The following is a 20,953-nucleotide window of genomic DNA, read 5'->3' as shown; positions in this document are numbered from 1 at the left end:
TTCAATCCCCAGCACCAAAAAAAAAAAAAAAAAAGACTGCCTCTTGATTGAATGAAAAGTAAGATGGCCCTGACCATAGAAAGAGTAGCAAAATAATTCCTGAATTATTCCAACAACACTTAACCAATTTAACTGGTCAATCCCTGTCCACCAGCAGAAACCAGTGTCATTTCTGACTGCCCCTTCCCTGCCATTTAGCATTTTGTAGCTCAGCTCAGGGAACACACAGACATTAGCACAGTTTCACTTTAAGTCATATAACTCTTCTTTGTGCTCTTATTTGGGGTCTTCTGACTCATGCTTCATTCTCTACCAACACTGATCACAAGTAAGGTGTGCAGTCGAGGGTAGTGTTGCCTCCATTCAGATTATTTGCCTTCTCTGTTTGCTGGGAATAAAGTCATGAAAGCAATGGCTGGGTGCACCCAAGATAACATTGAAATGTCCAGACAAAAGGGCTCATTTCCTGGAGAATCTGTCATGGTTAGAGATTGAGGGAAGGGGGCATGTATGTGTGCATGTATTTCAGGGCCTTGAAATCCAGATTTGCAGAGATCTAATTAAAATGTCTCTTAATTCAGAGACCAGACATATATGACCCTCAGGAAGCAGCCAGTTGATCAATTCTCTTAAGAGAATTGTGTTGTAGAGACAGAACCTAACACCTGATCTCTTCAGCCACGTGCTCTTTACTGGGATTTTACAGTTTCTATTATTTGGACCACTAAAGTGGAAGCCTTTCTACAAATGTAAAAGACAGTGTGTGAGATCTGAAAGTGTTCTCCATTAGTCCCCAGTTATATATGAAGAACCTGACCTATAAGGACTAGACCACCAGCACACCAGGCGCTAGTGACATTGCCAAGAGTAGATCTTAAGTCTCTCAGTGACCAGGTCAGGCTCCTTAGCCCAATCATCCTTGGCCCCTCCTTGGACCTTCATAGCACCTTCTCTGTCCCTTTCTTGACCCTCACCTGATTCTTGTGACATGAGTGACAGAACAAGATGGAGGTCAAGGTATTCCTGGCTTCTCATTTCAGTTCCAGTACCTGTGGAGAGAGCATATCTCTAGGCCCTGGTTTCCTGTTCTCACAAGTAGAGATAACTTTGCCTGCCCCTCTCCACTGCTCATAAAAACAGAGGAGAGCTAGACTGGAAGTCAAAGTGGGAACCCCACCTTGGCCATCCTTCAAGCATCTGTGCATCAAGGCACTTGGACACATTCCTTAGCCTACTTTCACTTCATTTACTCATTTAAAGAACATATGGGAATAATAACACTTGGCCTGCCCATTTCTGTAAGATCAAAATGGAAAGGTGTAAGTGAAGGGTAATATAGGAGTGGCCAAGCTCTGGTTTAAGTTGGAGCTATGTGGGAGCTTCCAAGGTCCATTTTATTTTAAATGAGGTCAGACGGAGTGGTCTCAAGTGATGCTCTCAGTGGTAGTGGGCATGTCAGTGTTTTCCATAGATGGTGGCCTGTTTGGGGTTAAGCCAGAGCTGGGGTTGGAGAGGCTGGTACCACCTAGAGGAGGGAGTCCTGTCCACTCAGTCCACCCAGTACTTGAATCCACTGGGGCTGTGTGGCTCAGCCAGACAAGTGCCTCTTGGGGCTGCTTCCCTAACAAATGAAAAAATAATGCCCTTGAATGAGGAATGAAACTGAACTATCTAAGGAAAACAGAGTGAGCAAACACTGAGAGCCAAGGGAAACCATCTGATTAGCACAGGTCCCCTCAGGCGCAGGTCGGTGCACAGCTTGGGCAGCAGGAGGGCGGCAGCTTCTCCCTGGTGGCACCACAGGGTGAGCGTGCTGAGGCCATGTCCACCACCACGTGCCAAGTGGTGGGGTTCCTCCTGTCTCTCCTGGGTCTGGCGGGCTGCATCGCTGCCACGGGGATGGACATGTGGAGCACCCAGGACCTGTATGACAACCCAGTCACTGCCGTGTTCCAGTATGAAGGACTCTGGAGGAGCTGTGTGAGGCAGAGCTCCGGGTTCACGGAGTGTCGGCCCTACTTCACCATCCTGGGCCTTCCAGGTAGGCACCATGCACCGTGGACAGGACCCGGCGAGCACAGGCCAAGCAGCTATCCATCCTGCTGCCCAGAGTGAGCCACACTCCTGCCTCTGCAGGTGACCGTGGCCACTCTGGCCTAGGAAAAAAGGTATAAATAAGAGAAGTTGGATATCAAAGAGAGCAATAGGAAAAATGAGGGAAACAATACCAAGTTGAAGGAATTGCAAGTAAGGAGGCAGGCCACCAGAAGAACAGGTCTATTGTAAGAACTGGCTGGTGATACCTAGAATAAACTGTTTCTCCAGGAGAAAATAAATTGTTTGCTTCCCTGTGCATGTGACTCACTTCTGCCTGCACAGACATGGGAGTGGGGAAGGAGGATGTTAAGTCTTTTGATAGAGGCATAAAAGTTTATCAAGGGCCAATTTAATTATATTCAATCCAACTAAATTTTTCTTTGAAAAGGTGAAGTCTCTGTAAGTGCCAAAAATATTACCATTACATTATAATTTCATTTTTCTGCATTTGAAATTAAGAACATCAGGTATGTTCTTCCTAATAATCAATGTGTCAGAATATAAAATTATAATTATAGTGATGTCAGCATGTAAATATAATTACAAATGTGATATCCTTTCATCCTCAAGGATAGAACAAGTTAAACCTTGTTTCTAATGCAGATAATTATTTCAAATATATGTCATAGCAACTTTGCATTCTGGATATTATAGGAGGTCTATTTGTATTTATTTTTTAAAAAGCAAATAAAAAATAATAGGGCAACCTACTCAGTAGATCCAAGCGGTGGCCAAAATATGTGTCTTTGAAACAAGTACCTTATAACCAGGTAGATGGAAATAAATTTGCAAGAAATTTAAAGAGAATGTGGAGTCCTTGAAATTGAATTGCAAAAAACAATTCAACTAATTAATGTTCATTTTCAGAAAGAAGTAGAAGATAGGTGTCAGACTATAAGAATTGAGTTATTTAGTCCATGTGTAGAAGCCACTCATTGCAGGATCAATAAGATCACTGACTCCATGAAAGCAAGTGGGGTAGAACCTGGGCAGAGGCAAGAAAGCTAGAGTCACCAGTGATTGTGCTATATAGTGAGGGGAAAGGTCAGAGGGAGGACATGTAAGACATGGATGGCTACCCCTAATTTTAATTACTAGGTGAAGAAAAAAGATTGACCTCATATTCAAAATTAAAGCATAATATCCCATGATTTCATGCTCAGTGACCTTTTCCCTAGGCCCCACCAAACATTACTAATCTCTCACTTTCTCTGCATCACAATTTCACTCATGGAAGCTTCCAGATACTCCCACTCCCATAAATGGCCAAACCTCATTGCCACTACTCTACCTTGCTTTATTCCATGGAGGGAATCCTATCCTTAGTGAGTCCACTCAATCTCTCTCTGCCTCTTGATAATTCTACTCTGTGTGGAACTAGACCCCCTCCCCTCTCCTATCGAAGGCCAACCTTCCACTGGCTCTGTAGGCCCCATACCACGCCACCTGGAAGCATGCCCTGTTGATGGGCCTCTTTCCTTCTCCCTTCCTTCTTTCTCCCTTCTACCTTATGCTCTATCCTCCCTTTCTGGAAAATATACTCTTGATTCTGATCATTGTCAAGTTCTATGTCCCTCCTGGGTCACTGACAGCCAGATTCAAAGACTAAAATTTTCCATCACTTCTCACTCATCACCTTTCTCAATCTGTCCTTCATCTCTTTAAAGCATTTGCTCCTTTGACTATGGCTCAAGGTTGGGGGAATCTTTAGTCACCAACTCTCAGTCTCAGTTCTCACCTCCTCACACTTTTCAAAGTCCAAGCACCTTTCATGATTCTTGGTTCCCAGATTAACTGGGTACAGACATGACAGCCTGACACCAGTGCCATCCCACTTCCTTCACCTACCTTCCCTGACTTCTCTTCCTAGACCCATTGATTCCACTCCCCAAAATGCCCTGCTTCACCCCTGCAACTGCCCTCTCCACCAATCTTTCCTGAAGTCTTCTCACATTCTCAAATTAAACAGAATCTCACAAACCAGAGAAAAACCAGAGCACTCTTACAGGATTGAGCATATGCACTCCTCATGCCTTTGCTCACTAATCTAAGAGGCATTTATTGCCTACCTGCAGAATGAACGACCCCAAACCAGCCCTGTCAGCACCTATAAACACTATTTGAGAAGACAGGCATGAGCATGTCTTAAAAGTATATCAAAGCAAAGACAATACCTGTTATAATGTATGGAGCACCAGGAAGAAAAGGTTAATCACAGGAAGTGTCAGGAGGGGAATGTCAGGATGGCCTCACTAAGGGGGTTCTGCTCAAGTATGAACCTTAGCTACTAACTTGGTTATTGTACATTTGTCTCTTCAGCTTCTGCATTACAGGTTCTGTTAGCTACAATAATTCTTTCCCCAGTTCCCAGCATAGGGCTGAATGGATGAGTATTCAGCAAATGGTTGTTACACTAAGTTGAACTAAATAATAAGAGTAGTTTATTTTAACTAATAAACTACTATGTGAACTAATAACAGGTAGAGAGTTTCCCCCAAAACAGGATTTTGTACTACAGTTTTTGTAACTATGGTTCCATGTATAGAAAGGAAATTGTTCCTCCTCCTGCCTAAAACAAATTCATTATTAGTTCAATCATATATTAAACAAATATCTTTCGCACACCTACTACATTACAGGAACTAGAATGTCAGGGACTTCATTAATCAGAGTAGTTAAGGTCAGCTACTGCAACAAATCTAAATATCTCAGTGGCTTAACAGTTTACTTCCTGCCACAAGTTTATTATGGGAAGAGCAACCTCCTGGTAGCTATACTATTCAAAGAAATTGGAGCAAGACCAGAAAGTCCTGAAGGGGGCACAACTGCTCCTAGTCACCTCGGCCTGCAAGTGACACCCAAACACAGTACATTGTCCAGAACTAGCCTTGTGGCCCTGGAAATTGGGAGACATAGCAGCATACAGCTATTTGGTGCACATCAACTGCCTATGCCACAGGGACTCTTTGAATACTAACTGCCTAGGCTGAACTTTATCCACCAGGCTAATTTCAGTTCTGCAAGAACTTCCTTGAACATCAAATGATCACCACCAATGACAGTGCAAAAGACGATATGCATTAATTTATATTAATTTTTCAGACAAATGCTGTTGAATTCTGCTATGTGTAAAATATCATCTGATACAATATACAATGTGTGAATGACAGACATTTTGATGGGTGTGGCCTGAAATAAGGAAGAAGGTAGGGTTTGAGATGAGTTTCTGTATTATAAAAATTCCCCAGCTCTTAATATCAAATGAATACTATCATAGAAAAAAAGCACAATTTTCCTAAAAAAAAAAAAAAAAAGGAAGGAAAAGAAGGAAGATTTGGTAATATAAGGTAATTTTATTACAGTCAGGCCAAAGAGCTTACAGAGAAGAGACACAGTTGCTCCCCAAGGAGTCTTGAAATGTTTCAAATCCACAATGGGAGATAATCTGGGCTCTTTTAGAAGAAATTTAGGACACAGTAAGATAAGAGGAAGGACTTCCCCAATTGTATTTTGAGGACAGCAAACATGAATGTAAGGTCCTGCCACTATACATGTAGGGGCTCTTGGAAGCTGTTGGTCTTCTATCAGTTAGTGTGTGACCAGAGGATCCTGGGTGCCTGTCTTGCATCTCCTACAACACCTAGCATGGGGCACAACAGGTGACAGGGCTGGGGTGGGGAAGATGTGTGCTGCTCTACATCCTACCTCCTGGTTGTACCGTGAAAAGTTTGGCTGGAATGGGTCATTAGAACAGGGAATGATTCCCAGCAGCCACTCAGAGGTATACCCCAGTCTCACTTGTCTGAGTCACAGGAACAGGATTCTACCAAAATCCAGGAGAAACACTTCTGGGGACTCAGTTTATATAAAAGGACAAACTTTAAGTCACTGATAAGTTGTGGCTAACACTGCATCACCATCAGCTGGCTCCCCTGCTCATCGCCAGCCAGATCTTGTGGCTGATTATCCTGATCCCCTCCTGGTGCCACTAGGTCCAGCCTTCTTCTTCCTCCTCTTCTCAAACTTCTTCCCCTCTCAATCACCACAATCCCACACCCATAACCGTTTCAAACACTCAGCCTGATTTTATCACCATGTGAGAGGATTAGGTTTGTGTATAGTCATTAAAAGGCAAAGGTAAGGGTTGGAGTCATGGCTCAGTGGTAGAGCACTTGCCTAGCATGTGCGAGGCAATGGGTTCGATTCTAAGCACCACATAAAAATAAATAAATAAATAAAGGTATTATGTACACCTACAACTAAAAACAAAATTAAAAGCAAAGGCAAGAGGTTTGGCAAGGAACATGTTCTTTTGGGGGACAGGAAAAAAGGGATACTTATCAACCCTGGCTGAAGTGGCATCTGATCATCACAACATCTTAAAGCAAAACATATCTTCATTCCATTCCAGAGTTGAGGAAGCAGACCTCGGTGGGGTCAAATGGCTTACCTAATGACATTCGTGTGGTATCACATTATTCTACAGGTTTTCATGAGACATGAAGGACTTCCCTGTGGGTTCCTTGGGATCTATGGAAAGTCTAAGCTCTTCCACCTTCTTCTGAAGGGCCAATTCTCTGGGGTCAGCCTCAGACTCCCCTCTTTGTTCTCCTCCCACCAGCCCTCCCTGCTTTTACTCTGAGGCCAAGCTGCCTGGAGGTGTGGGTCTTCTCCCTGCCCCACCAAGGCCCCAGCCCAGACCTCTGGCTCCCAGTGAATGGCTACCTCATCAACCCCAACCTCCACCAGCTCAGTACTGCCAGCCTTGGAACTCATTCCTCTCAACTTCCCACTATGACCCCTTTCTTTTTCCTACATTAGGCTCAGGTGCGGCCAACACTGAGAATCACACCTGAGTGCACCTCACCTGTCAGTCCACTGCTACTTTAGCAGAATGAGATATTTTGCAAGAGAGAGGGAACACTGAGTTCCCTTTTTTCTGTTTACTCTTTTCAGCCTGAATCCTGCCCGCCCTTCAGGTTCGATAACACCTCCTTACTCACTGGGAATGCAGTAGTCACACCTTCATGCAGGGAATCAGGCTCCAGAGCCAGTTAACTCCCTTGTTATCAGCTGATAAGACCAGGCCTCCTGATCAGAATATCAAATAAGAGACAGAATGCTGAAAAGAGAAACCTACCTGTTCCAGGGCAGTTTCTCTGTTTATCTATTAATGGAGAAAAATTTGAATCCCAGGTGGCAGAATCTTCCAACTGGTAGGGAACTTCAAAGCACTATGCTGCAGCTTTCCAGGATCATTACTATTAGGATTAAGGGTCTCTAGCAATGAATAGCAAGGCACATTTCCCCCACTTCCTGACACCTGCCCCCAGCAGAGTTCCCATTCCTCAAAGAACTCTTCAAGGGCCTAGATTTCCAAAGCAGGTAAGATCTTGGTCCATCTGCCCAAGCACACAAGCACAGACTTCTGGTTCGAACGGTGGCCACACAAGTTATAAAGCAATGTTGCATCTTTTCTAACCACAGACTTACAATGGGACAAAAATAAGCTAGAAAGAGTTTCTAAAAAATGAAAAGGAACTCAGGATCATAGTGGACCTCTGATTCAAAGTAGGATTCAGGGTTCATGAGAAATTTAGAGGTCTAAAGAAAACAGGAAAGCAATAAAGTCTTATGCATACTTGACCAGAAAAGGCAGGAGAGCATCTGAGAGTCTGAGACAAATGCTAATCAGAATAAACTAGCCAGGGCTCCAGTCCCAAGGACTCCTGTGGCACACCAGTAGCCAACTCTCCACACTGGCAAAACCACAGTGCTTCACCTCCCACCTATCAGCATCCCCACTAGTTCCCATCCAACAATGTCAGGGAATACCAGATCCCTTGGCCACGGCCACAGCATACACATGATGTGTTTTGGAACAAATGTTAAAATCATGCAATCAATAGAGAGTTCCTTGCTGAGGGTGGGGATAAGTGTAATTTCCCATAGAATGAGAAAGAGATACCTCACTTGATTAGTTATTTTTCGTTTGGCTGGTTACTTGCTTATTTGCTTGCTTTTGGTTGTTTTATTTTAACCAGATACCTTGACAAGTGCTTTTCAAAAGGAATATTTTTTTTTTCGCTGAATAGCTTCAGGCTTAAAAATATTAAAACTAGAACAGATTTTTAAACTTCTAACAGGCTCCTGGGTAGAGTTGAAGTTTGTAAGAGGCCTATGGAAACAAGATGGAGAGATGTCTACGTTACTTCTTTTTCCAAGTGTCCAGTTTCATGAGAGTAACATCTAAACACAGGATAGCTCTGAGGCTGTTTCCTGAAGGCAGGGGCTGTGCCACAAATGTCCTCTACATCTCTGACCTGAATCACAGGGCTGATGTGTAGTTTAATTGAGTATGTTGAAGAGAACAAGGACCACCCCCTGGGCTACTGTCACCAAGTGGTTCTTTTGGGTTACTCAGCCAAGGTACTCTCAAGGTGAAAAGAAATTTGAGGTTAGTACCTACAGTAAAAATAAAATCTTCTCAGGTTTTAAAAGGCATGAAGGCAGAAATTATTTCTCATGAAACTTTAGACCCTCTACAGCATTTGGCAAAAGGCATTGCAAAGTATTTGAGCTTTAAAATACTTGATGAATAAATGAATTCATGGATGAGTATATATTAATTGATAATATGAAGAGTGTGCCAATGTGTGCTGTCTTGAACACACAAAGATATAAATGAATACACAAGTAGAAGATCCATGCTTGTATTTACAGAAACCACTTCAGCAAATTCTGCACGATCTCCCTCTTCTTTTTCAATATATCTCATTGACTGCCAATTCCTACATCATGACACATTGCTTTGTGATGAAACACCTTAGAGTTTATGGCCACACCACTGGCATTGGCTGTTGCCTGAGATGGAAATCTTTCCAAGGTGATTAGTCAGATAGGAATGCCCTCATCTTGAGCACCACATTTACAAATTATCTCCCGGGATAGGTTATTCCCTGAAATGATTCTGGGAGAATGTCCTTTATACATTTTTAGCCTGATTTAGATTACAACATCTTCTGGTCACATCTCCAACTTTGGAGAATACATTCTATTAGTTTTGTGATCCCTGTACCAGAACTCTACCTGTTTTTCCAGAGTGAGGTACCTCAGAGTCATGTGCTGTGATGAGAAAGAAAGATTTGGAGACAGCTCTGCAATTTATTTGGAACCCCAGATCAGCCTCTCCCTTGGTGTGTGTCCTTGAACAAGTGACTTCACTTCTGAATCTCAACTTCTTCAACTATAAAATGGAGTTAATATTATCTGCATTACAGGGCTTTTTAAAATGTGGATTGAAATTTTTAATGTCTGAAAAGCTCCTAATAGTTTTCAGTAAAATGTAGCAATTGGCTATGACAATGAGGGCAGGACAGGGCCTCCTGTTCAGTTTACAGCATCCTCTGAGTCTTTTGCCTGCAGCAGTGTGGCCAGGTCTGCCAGTGTTCCCAAAGAGAAAAATATTATTAAGTATTTCTCTGGGTTTTGTTTGTTTGTTTTTTCCATTCCCAAGTTGAATTCTGCCAGGACATCATTAACTGGGCTCACTGAGGGCAAGAAAGACACCTCCTTTGGGTATACCCAACAGCCCCCTTATTACTACAGTTTTGCAATGTCTTTACCCATCTGCATTTCTACTGGGTCTGAGTAGTAGTGTGACCTTCACTGGGCTTTTTTCTTCTTTTTAAAAAACGTCTTCCTGGAACACTACTTGCCAAGATATTAAAAGTTATCTCCAAGAGGTGAGATAAAGAGTTTTTAGGGGGGCTGGGGATGTAGCTCAAGCGGTAGCGCGCTCGCCTGGCATGCGTGTGGCCCGGGTTCGATCCTCAGCACCACGTACAAACAAAGATGTTGTGTCCGCCGAAAACTAAAAAATAAATATTAAAAAAAAAAAATTCTCTCTCTCTCTCTCTCTCTCTCAAAAAAAAAAAAGAGTTTTTAGGTTTTATCCCAGTTTGTGGTTTTCTATAGATTTTGCGATTTTTATAATGACCATTTACTGCTTATGTAATTGGGGGGAAAATCAGTTATTTCAAATAGAAGAAAACCAATTCCTATACCCTTCTCTGTCTCCACATTGTGGGATTGGTCCATTTGTGGCTATAAGACTAGACACAAGAACCTATCCCCAAAAGGCTTCAGCAACACTGTGCTCACTGTGACCCTTGAGGGGTACAAACTCTCCATTGAAGATAAGATCTTATAGGTTAGCATTTCTAAACATTGAGGAACTATCTTTCACAAGTTAGAACCCCAACATAAATTAGCTTCAACAGATAAGGGGATTTTTAAAAATAATGATACTGTGATAGCTCCTGGATCCCAAGGAAAGAATGTGCTTGGATTTCAGGAATTGCTGGATCCCAGAGCTCAACCATCAGGACTGTACCTACCTCTTGAATTTCATCTGGTTGTCATTATACAACAGCTTTCTCCATCTGATAGAAACTGTGGGTTCCCAGCACCATGCATTAGTTCTTTAGCCCCTGGATAGGGACTGACCTGAAGCTTGCTGTCTGTGTCCAAAGTACACACATCATGCATAAGGGTCTCCTCTGTGCAGTTTGAGTCAAATGCCCATGCTGAGTTACCTTACTGTGGTCAAGGGACAAGATACTATGTTGTGGCTTGAAAGATCAGGATCAATAGTACTATTCAAAATGTGTCCTGTGGACCACACTGCTGCACAAGCTGTTTGTTATCCAGCTGAACAATTCTGCTACCAAAACTGAAAATAAACATTTCTAAACTTTTACAATAATTTGACATTTCTGTGACACTCAAGCAAGTAATTTTGTATTTTGCCAAGGGCATCAATTTGTGACAGCACAGAAACTAAAATTTTGAAAAGCACAGATGTAAGCCTTGGCAGCTCCTTCAGGAGTCATATCCTTCAGGGAAGAAAAAAGAGTGCTAGATAAATATCCTGGAGTGCTAGAACAATTGGTGTCCACATCATTGTATATCCACACAGCTCTGTGGTCAACTCAAGCAGACTGACCCAAGTTAGCAGACCTGCCCTCTGGAAGACACCAAGAACTAATTTGTCTTCCTTATAAAATTCATCAGACCTGTAACAGACATGCGTAATGACTGTCGTTCCATACTTTGTCAAAAACTCTGAGACCAGAGGCAGGTCTGACCTGCTAACTATTGTCATCCCATGCCCACCTGTGGGGATTCACTAAATAAGTGTTGTGATAGCCACTGCTATTTAAAGGATACATAGAAACATTATTGAACATATCTTGAGTGTAGTCACTATGGGAGGATCTAGCAGGATTTACAGCTTTAAAAAAATTTTATTTTTAGAATGGGGACTACTGATAAGCTGTGGTAAACATGTTGAAAGGCCTGGTATTGATATACTGATCTTCTTTACATATATCTGAAACATACAGCTTACCATGACCTTCATAGTTGTTTTTAGAAATGGACAAAAGTGGCATACGTACCCTTGACTTCCCATTTAGTAACCTTGGCTTCATACTATGCTATAAAGTAATAGTGAATTTTTCTCAAGTGGACACAACTATATGAACTCATATGGAAAAACAAGAGAAGAAAGAGATTCTGGTTAAGAGTGAAAGCAATATGGTTTCACTATAATCTCTACAATAATTTAACTACTACTTCAGACAAATCATTTTCCCTTTCTGGACCTCAAATTATCATGTTTGAAACTGAAGACACTGAAGTAGGTAAATTCTAAGGGTCCTCCCAATTCTAAACATCCATAATTTTCTCCTTTGATACACATCTGTGTCCATATCCTTCATCAGTCCACTGCGCTCACTGTGACCCCTGAGGGGTGCAAACTCTCCATTGAAGATAAGGTCTTATGGGTTAGCATTTCAAAACATGTGACATGTTTTGCATTTTTTCCTACAGCTCCACATCTTTGACAATGATGGGGTTCCCAGCTAATGGACATGCTATTCCTCAGAGGTGTTGGTTAGTTGAGGTTGCTGTTTTATAAGCCCAGAGCCTAATCATCTGTGTTGGGGTGGTCTAATTTGTCTACTTGTGTCTTTCCCTTGTCCCACAGCCATGCTGCAGGCAGTGCGAGCCCTAATGATCGTGGGCATAGTACTGGGTGTCATTGGCCTCCTGGTGTCCATCTTTGCCCTGAAGTGCATCCGTATCGGCAACATGGAGGACTCTGCCAAGGCCAAAATGACACTGACCTCCGGAATTGTGTTCATTATCTCAGGTAAACATGAATTCCCAGTCTCAAACACACTTCTGAGAATGTCAAAAGAAAAATCATTGTGGTAGAGAAAATGTGCCTCCTCCCTCCTATGGAACATGGTTCAGACCCTTTGACACTGGGATTCAAGATCTGAGTGTGGAGGCCTAATTATACTCTACAGAACCATCATGAATACTAAGATCCTAGCATTAGTCAGCTTTTCATCACTGACACAAATATTGAGGAAAAACAACATATAAGAGGAAAGATTTACTTTCCTCTTGGTTTTAGAGGTTTCAATCCATGCCTGTTCTGCTCTATTGCTTTGAGCTTGAGGTAAAGCAAAACATGGTGGAAGGTATGGTAGAGCAAAGCTGTTTACACCATAACAGGCTGGAAGCAGAGCAACACAAAGAGAGAGAGGAAGGGTGAAGGACAAGATACACCCTTCCAGGACATGCCCCCAGTAACCACTTCCTCCAACGAGGCCCCACTTCCTGAAGTTTCCACCACCTCCCACTAATGTCTTAAATTATTAATCCATCAGTGGATTAACTTACTGATGTCGTCAAAGCCCTCATGGTACCAATCACTTCCCAAATTTGCTGCACTGCTGACTAAACCTGCAACATATGAGAGGATCTTCAGATCCAAACCATAACTGTCTCTCTTAGCCATCATCCCAACCCAAACCTAAGAGGCTCAACACTAAGGTAGTCACGTGACTGGATCCTTAAAAGGCTTCTTGTTGAGGCTCTAACAAGGGACAAGCTCTTAACATTATCAAGATCAGATACAAAGCATTTGAACTATTATCCTTGGTTCCAACATGCATGGAATATTTCTTTCTGTGCACACGCACACACACGCACACAAACACACATCCTTCCAGATAAGCACCTAGCCCATAGTCTAGCACATAACAGGAATTCAATAATCAATGGCTGGATTGATCATTCTTTTTTAGGAGGAAAACAATCTGCAGCCTGCTCATCTAAACTCATGTAAGCATAAACTTTCTCAGAAATATTGCATTCTCTTAAAGCTGACTCTGGAGCTTTCTTGTTCTTTGCCCACAGGTGTGTGTGCAATTATTGGCGTGTCCGTGTTTGCCAACATGCTGGTTACTAACTTCTGGATGTCCTCTGCTAGCATGTACGGCACCATGGGTGGGATGGTACAGACTGTTCAGACCAGGTAAATTCCTAATCCATGTCTCCAAATTCCATGGTGAATACTTTTTAAGAATCTGATTAAACACATATGCCTAATGTGACTGTCAGTGCCTGAAATAGCAAAAATTTATCACAGGCAACCATGCCATATCGTAAATCAAGAATAATCTGTAAATTCATAAACTTCGTTTCAGTGAAATATCCTTGGTGATATGACTTGAGGCTGATCTGACATTTGCATTGAAATACAGTGACAGTTCACAGTATTTATCTAACACTCTTACACAGACCCCATTGTAGTGGCAATGAAATAGGCACTATTAACCCAGGCATGTAAATGAACACCAACTTACATCTACAGTCCATAATGAGAACCTGGCTAGGGGACAGGTAAAAGCCTGAATAGAAATGAGCAAGGTAAGAAAAGGGATGTTTCTTCCTTATACAACAGCCTCTTTACCTCATTAATTCATTCATTCATTCTTTCTGCAAATGTGTTGGGCACCTATGAGCCAGGAAGTGTTCTCAGTGCTGGAGATACAGACAAGTCCCTACTTTTATGGAGGTTAGAGTCTAGCAGAGGGAGTTGAAACCATTCTATAATTTGGGGCCCAAATAAGGGTAGAACTTTAAAAGGACGGAAAAGCAATACCAACACCTATATTCACTTAGTCACTTTAAATGAATATGTTGGATAACAAGAAAAAATGGTGAAATCCCAAAGGAGAAGATCTTGTTAGGGGAGAATGATATAAATATTACATCAAAGTGACCTCCCCTCTCTGCAATAGATGCACTTGGTATCTCTCCAGCCACACCAACAGGAGGTATAGGTAGGGTGTGAGGAGGTGAAATACACTACGCTCTGGCTCCCTGGAACTCCAATCCCCACCTATGCTTCATATTGCTTTATGAATAAGAAGCTTACGGTCCTTGTAAGCTGCCGTTGTCCTCCTCCATGTTCTTCAAGGTCTCTTGACTGCCAGGATAACTTAGAAATAGGCTACCAACTCAATTCCAGTTCTCCTGGGACTTTCCCAATTTTAGCCCTAGAATTCCCACCTCCTGGGAAATTCCTCCATCACAGGCAAAACAGAATGTTTGACCATCCTACTTAGAAAAGCCTACCTTCTTGGAGCCACCCACCACTCACTCTGTACCCACAGCAAACACCTGACACCACGGCTCTTTCACTTTGTCTTCTGGGCACCTACTTTGTCCCCTGGGCAGGCCACTTCAGTCCTATAAGTAAGATTGGATTCTGAAAGGCCTTCTGAATTTCTCCCTCCATGGTTAGGCAGCTATCTTTCCCCTTTCTTCTTTCTCCTTACTTTCTCTATCCAGAAGTCACACAAGACAGTCCAGCTGACAAAAAGCATCTTTGCAGCTCATTTGATGGGACTTTGGGTTTAATGCCCCATTTGTATATCCCCTCCTTCACCTGTCCCCAACTCTGTTAATGCCACATTGCAACACTGGCAGAGCCTAAGCCCTGGAGCAGAGCTTCAAACTGCCTACTCTCAAACTGCACAGCACACATTTGGCTTGAGGGCAGCTGCCTTGGAATAAAGAATTCTATCCTACCTCCTTGTCCTACCTAGTGTTGCTGGGGGATGAATGGCAGACCTGTGATGAATGGCATGCAGGTATTTTGTATTAGCCTAAACCTTTCATCTTATAATCTGAATTAATCATCAACTTTTAAAACTCAAAGCATCCCAGGTTAGGATCCTCAAGAACGGATCCTGAGAAGATGCCCGTGCAGTGTTCATGGAGAAAGGGAAGATTGGTTAGGAAGGGAGCGAAGCAAGTCAGGAAAGGGGAAGCCAGGCATGAGTCTCAAAGTCAGGCTGGTCCTCATGGAAGCTCTGCAGGGTAGGCACACCTCAGGATGGTCTCCACCCCAGACTAAAGAGCTGGGCTTCCATGCCTCAGTACTGTCACAAGGGCAAAGTGGCCTCAGGAGCTGACCCAAAACCACAATCCAGGAAGAGCCTCAGGGACCTGCAGGTTAAGGCAAAAGCATGCACAAGCTGGGAAGAGAGACACAGAGTGATTGAAGGGGCAAAGCACCATGAGCACCTGGACAGATTTCACAGCACACATGTGCACATTCACATACATACACCTATTTTTCCAGCTTTCTGTAAAAAAAAAAAAAAAAACTCAATAAGATCTGGCAGCACTGAATCCTCATTCTCAGAGGGCAGCCGTCTCTGCAGCTGAAAGGCCGTTTTCCTTTTTAGTGAGGTATCACATTCTCAGTTTACCTAAGTCCCCAGTACCTCTAAAGGGCACAACTCTTAAGCCATTTATCATCATGGCTATGGGGCTCCCCCCAATAAGAATCAAGAAAATTAAATGTTTTCTTATATCCAACTACTTCACTCGTTTAATTCCTCACCTATCCCATGTGAATATTTAAGTTTGCTAACTTTGACAGAGAGTGTCTAAAATGAGGAAAGGAACCTTGTTCCCATCACAGAAGAGAATATAGTTTAACAATTAACAATGAGGACTTTGAAGGCAGAGTGACCTGAATTTAAATCCTGACAGTGCCAAGTCCTTCCTGAGTCTTTGGAGGAGTTATTTAACCTCTCTGACCCTCAATCTTCTCTTTGGTAAAATGAGAATGATAAATCCTATTACAATGAGTCTTATGAGAATTAAATGAGATAGTAGTGAAAAATACACTTATCACAATATCAGTAAGGGCTCAATAAATGGTAGCAATTATTGTTGAATCATTAGCATTATGTTGCCATTCAGCCAAATTATAGGGATAGCAAGGACAGGGGCTCTGTCTGTGTTAGGGCAGAGAGACCAGGGCTGCCTCCATGAAAGTCAACAAGGTCCCCCCAGGAGAAGACCACAGGTCTGCCATTCATCCCCCAACAACACTAGGTAGGACAAGGAGGTAGAACAGGATTCATTCCAAGGCAGCTGCCCTCAAACCAAATGTCTTTTTCATAGTCGGAAGGAAATTAAATAGCTTGTGTGTAAATTTTCTCCCAGAACTTTTTCAAGATCTAAGCTCAGTTATGCCCTACATGTTACGCTTGCCCACAAGTCTTACATCATTCATCCCCTATATCTCAGCATCAAGGAAGCTCTGTGCACATAGCAGGATCTCAACAAATACTTGTTGAACAAAAGAGTAAACAAATGAACAAAAAAATGAGTAATCACTTTAATCTAGTTCGTTCAGAAGATAATACTCCTACTTGCATGGAAGATTGTAAGGTATATTAGTCAGCTTCCCATTACTATAATGAAACACCTGAGATAAACAACTTATGGAGAGAAAATGTTTATTTTGGTTCATGGCTTTGGAGATTCCAGTCTAAGATCAGGTGGAGCCACCGCTTTGGACCTCTAGTGGAGTTGCCAGATAGCAATGTAGGAGAATGTGTGGCAGAGCAAACTGCTCACCCCATGGCCAGGAAGCCAAAAATAAGAAGGGGGGGCCAGGATCCCATCATCCCCTTCAAGGGCTCTCCCCCAATGACCTAAGGACCTCCCACTAAGCAGTACCTTCTGAAGATTCTACCACCTCTTAATAGCACCATCCTGAAACCAAACCTTTAAAACATGGGCCCTTGGGAGACATTCAACACAAAAACCAAAGCATAAGGATTACCTAGGGTAAGGTAAGATGAATACTTAGTATCCCATAGTGAGAGCTCAAAGAATTAAAATTCCATACCTTTCAAAGTTCTCTTGCCAAACCTCCTAGTCTCTCTTTCCCAGTGGAAAAGGGTGGGGGACCCCCCAAAATGGGGACAGAAAGAATGGGCATGGCCAGGGGCAGTGGGCAGAGCTTGGAGAGTCAAGTCAGCTTCATTCACACTCACCATTTCACCACCTAGGTACACCTTTGGTGCAGCTCTGTTCGTGGGCTGGGTCGCTGGAGGCCTCACGCTAATTGGGGGTGTGATGATGTGTATCGCCTGCCGCGGCCTGACACCAGATGATACCAAGTGAGTCTTCTTTTTCCAATGCAATTAGACACCTCATTTGTTCAGAATCCCTTTTAATGTATAATTTATAGCCAAAATGATTAATCCAGGTACTTAGAAGAACTTTATTGACTGAAAGTTCATTACAACTTTCCCTTCTCCTAAAGAAGAGAACAGAAAGACTTCAATTGGGAAGATTTAGGAATGATATTATTTTAAGGAAAAGAAAAACATCCCTCTAGGTTGCTCCTAGCTCCATTATTCCACAACTCAGTAGTTCTCAGCTGGGAAAGAATTTGTACCACCTCCCAGGATATTTGGCAATATCTAAAGACACTTTACATTTATTTAATTAATTTATTTAATTAAGTATATATGCAGCCAAGTGCATTTTGATTCAATGTACACAACTGCAGCACAACTTTACATTTCTATGGTTGTATATGATATAGTGTCACATTATATATGACACTTTACATTTTTGATTGCTGCAACTTTGGTGAGAGGCAGAGGGGAAGTGATAATGATTTCTATACCCTGGTACAGGCCAAGGTAACTATCCTACAATTCACAGGATGGTCCCTCACAACAAAGAAGCATACAGTTCCAAAGTGACAACAGCACTGCTATTGAGCAATCCTACTCTAAATCCACAAAAGACCTGAAGTTGGTAGAGATGAATTCTGATGTAGTTCTACTTCTAACCAGCCCTGTGACCTCCAGTGGATCATTTGTCCTCTCTGGACCTCTGTCTTTGTCCATTTGGGCTGTTATAATAAAATGCCACAGTGTGGTTCATTTATAAACAATAAAAATATATTTCTCATGATTCTGCAGGCTGGAAAGCCCAAAATCAAGACACTAGCCAATTTGGTGTCTGGTAGGGCCCAGTCTCCACTTCCAAGATGGTGTCTTTTTGCTGCCTTCTCTGAAGGGAAGGAACACTGACCTCACAGGGCAGAAAGGTAAAAGGCCAAGAGAGACTCCTTCAACCTCAAACCCTTTTTTAAGGCACTAAATCCTCCTGATTTAATCACCTCCCAAAAGGTCCAACCTCTTAATACCATCACAGTGGTAACTGAGTTTCCATGTGAATTTGGGAGGGTACATATTCAGAGCATAGCAGCCAGCATTAACTTATCCATAAAATAAGCAAACTGGAGGAGATGGGTTGCACATACCTTCCAATTCATAAAGTCTATGATTCTTTGTCAGAACAGTGTTCCCCTAGACACTGTTTCTAGTTAATCTTCATTTTAATTAACAGAGAGAACCCATTAGTCACCTACTACTAGCACAGTGAAGCTCTAATATAAAAGCAAGAAATCCTGGCCCTCTGGAAAAGAAAAAAAAAAACTATTATCACAAAGAACAGGATCACCAAACATCTTAGTTTGCCCCTAAGAGGTTAGAGACATCCAGAGTAACAGGGAGTCTGTCCTCCTACAAACATCTGTGATCATGGAACAATTCTTTTTCTTTTAGCTACAAAGCCGTGTCTTATCATGCCTCGGGTCACAATGTTGGCTACAAGTCTGGAGGCTTCAAGGCCAGCACTGGCTTTGGGTCCAACATGAAAAACAAGAAGATATATGATGGGGGTGCCCGCACAGAGGATGAGGGACAATCTCATCCTTCCAAGTATGACTATGTGTAATGCTCCAAGATCCTTTGGAATGGACAGAAGAAACCCTCCCCCAAAACCCACCGCAAAACAAGAAGATTCTACCTTGATTTCTTATTGTTTTTGACTCAGAGTTGAAAGTTAGAAAATCTTGATTTCATCTGTCCTGAAACCAGATGATCTTGACTACATGTCTCTGTCTCTAAATATTCCAACACAAAAAAGTTATCATTTGTAAAGTAGAGGCTACACAGCTTACACTTTCCACACTTCTTTCAATACAACTTTTTAAATCTGAGGATAGAATGTGGTTTGACTCCCTGATACTGATAATTTAAATAGACTCTTCCTGCTTCTTCTGTTTAATAAACCCATTGACCATTTATTTGCCAGCTTGTCCCCAAGAAAAATTTTGAAAGGAAAATAAGAAAGTAGATCCAAAGATATTATTTTCTGCTATTTGATTTTTGCCTTTCCCATTCCCAACTGGCTACTAATAAACATTAATTGGAGAAGAAATGATAGGGAAACACATTTATGATCTCTCCAGCCCACTCTGAGTTTTCTTACACTGTAACCTTAAAAATTACTAGACCAAAGTGATTTCTACTTGAGGCAACCAAAACTTTCTGCTTCTGTTGGCATCTGCCAATTCCAGCAAGATTATCCAATGGAGTTTCTTCTTCCTATTGCAAGTCATAAATTGTGTCTAGGGGACTGGGAAAGGACTGTTTTATAACCTAAGTCCTAAATATAATCAGAATTTTTTAGCAAAATTATAGCCTTCCCTCTCTTCTCTCTCCTCTCTCTCTTCTCTTTCTGCCCCCTGGTATATAGTGAATTGGCTTCACCCTTGCACATAGGAAGAAAATTGAAAAAGTACTGTCTTTATTGTGCTACTTTGTATAGTCACATATAAGTCCAAATTCCATGAAAAGCTCACTGATCCTAATTCTTCCCTTTTGAAGCCTCCAAGACCAATTATACATAATAAATGCAAACCATGTAAATGACAAATAATGGAACACAGAAATGCCTAGGAAGTGGCTAAAAGCAAGTTCTTTAAAAAAAAATGGTAAGGCCAAATTTAATATTTTTTGTCCACACTAGCAGTTGATAGTAGCACTTACTGAGAGCTGTCCCCTTCACTAAATTCACCTGGAGTGGTTGAAATATTTGAGTTGCAGGCCAAACTGCAAGTTCTTTGCAGCCACACCCCTGCCCAGTGCTTGTATCACTGCCCTTTTGAACAGAAAACCTTAACTCATTCCAGGGCACCAGAACCTCATCCTAGCACCAAAGCCAGAATAGACTCCCTGGGAAATGGAAGTAAAAGGCAATCTGAAAGCCACCAAACCAGGGAGCAGCAGTGTCACTGGAAGAATCTGATTTTTGGATTATTATTTGGAGGAAAAGAAAATCCTTACATCAATAGTGCATAAGAAAGTGGCCCCCGGGGACTTGGTAAATACTGAGGGTTTTTCAGGTTAAATGGACCATGCTGTATAAAGACCAGATCACGGCCCATTAAAAAGGAAGGAGAGTTCTCACCAAGAGCCAGAGCAGTGAACTCAGAGAGCTTCCCAGCAAGAGTTTTAGGCCAAATTGGAGAGGACACTACTGGAACTCATTGCTTACAGCAGAGTAAAGAATGAACAGATAAACCAGTTTGGTTGGTAGGGCAGGGGAGGAAATGAGAGATCTAAGGCATGGAGACCTCTAAGGTTCTCAAGAGCTGAGTTGAAGGCTCAATTTCTGATTTGCAATAGGAAGAAGAAACCCCATTGGATAATCTTCCTAGAATTAGCAGGTCCATCCCTACAAGATGAAGGCCATGAGTACAGTGAGCTTTCCCCCATCACCAGAAAACCCCTAATCAGTCTAAGGCTGAAGGCTCAGT

General features: G+C 42.2%; 1 protein-coding gene across 1 annotated transcript; it reads left to right on the top strand.

Annotated features, from left to right (window-relative positions):
• The first annotated feature begins 1,821 nt into the window (after positions 1–1,821).
• Cldn18 (claudin 18) lies at positions 1,822–19,086 on the top strand. The gene is made up of 5 exons (XM_076868525.2): positions 1,822–2,041; positions 12,152–12,316; positions 13,375–13,492; positions 17,340–17,450; positions 18,915–19,086. The coding sequence occupies exons 1-5, from the start codon at positions 1,822–1,824 to the stop codon at positions 19,084–19,086; spliced, it is 786 nt and encodes a 261-aa protein (XP_076724640.1).
• Positions 19,087–20,953: the final 1,867 nt, after the last annotated feature.

This window comes from Callospermophilus lateralis, chromosome 10, assembly GCF_048772815.1.
Source record: "Callospermophilus lateralis isolate mCalLat2 chromosome 10, mCalLat2.hap1, whole genome shotgun sequence".
NCBI classification, from domain to species: domain Eukaryota; kingdom Metazoa; phylum Chordata; class Mammalia; order Rodentia; family Sciuridae; genus Callospermophilus; species Callospermophilus lateralis.
This window is presented reverse-complemented; position numbering and strand designations above follow the sequence as displayed.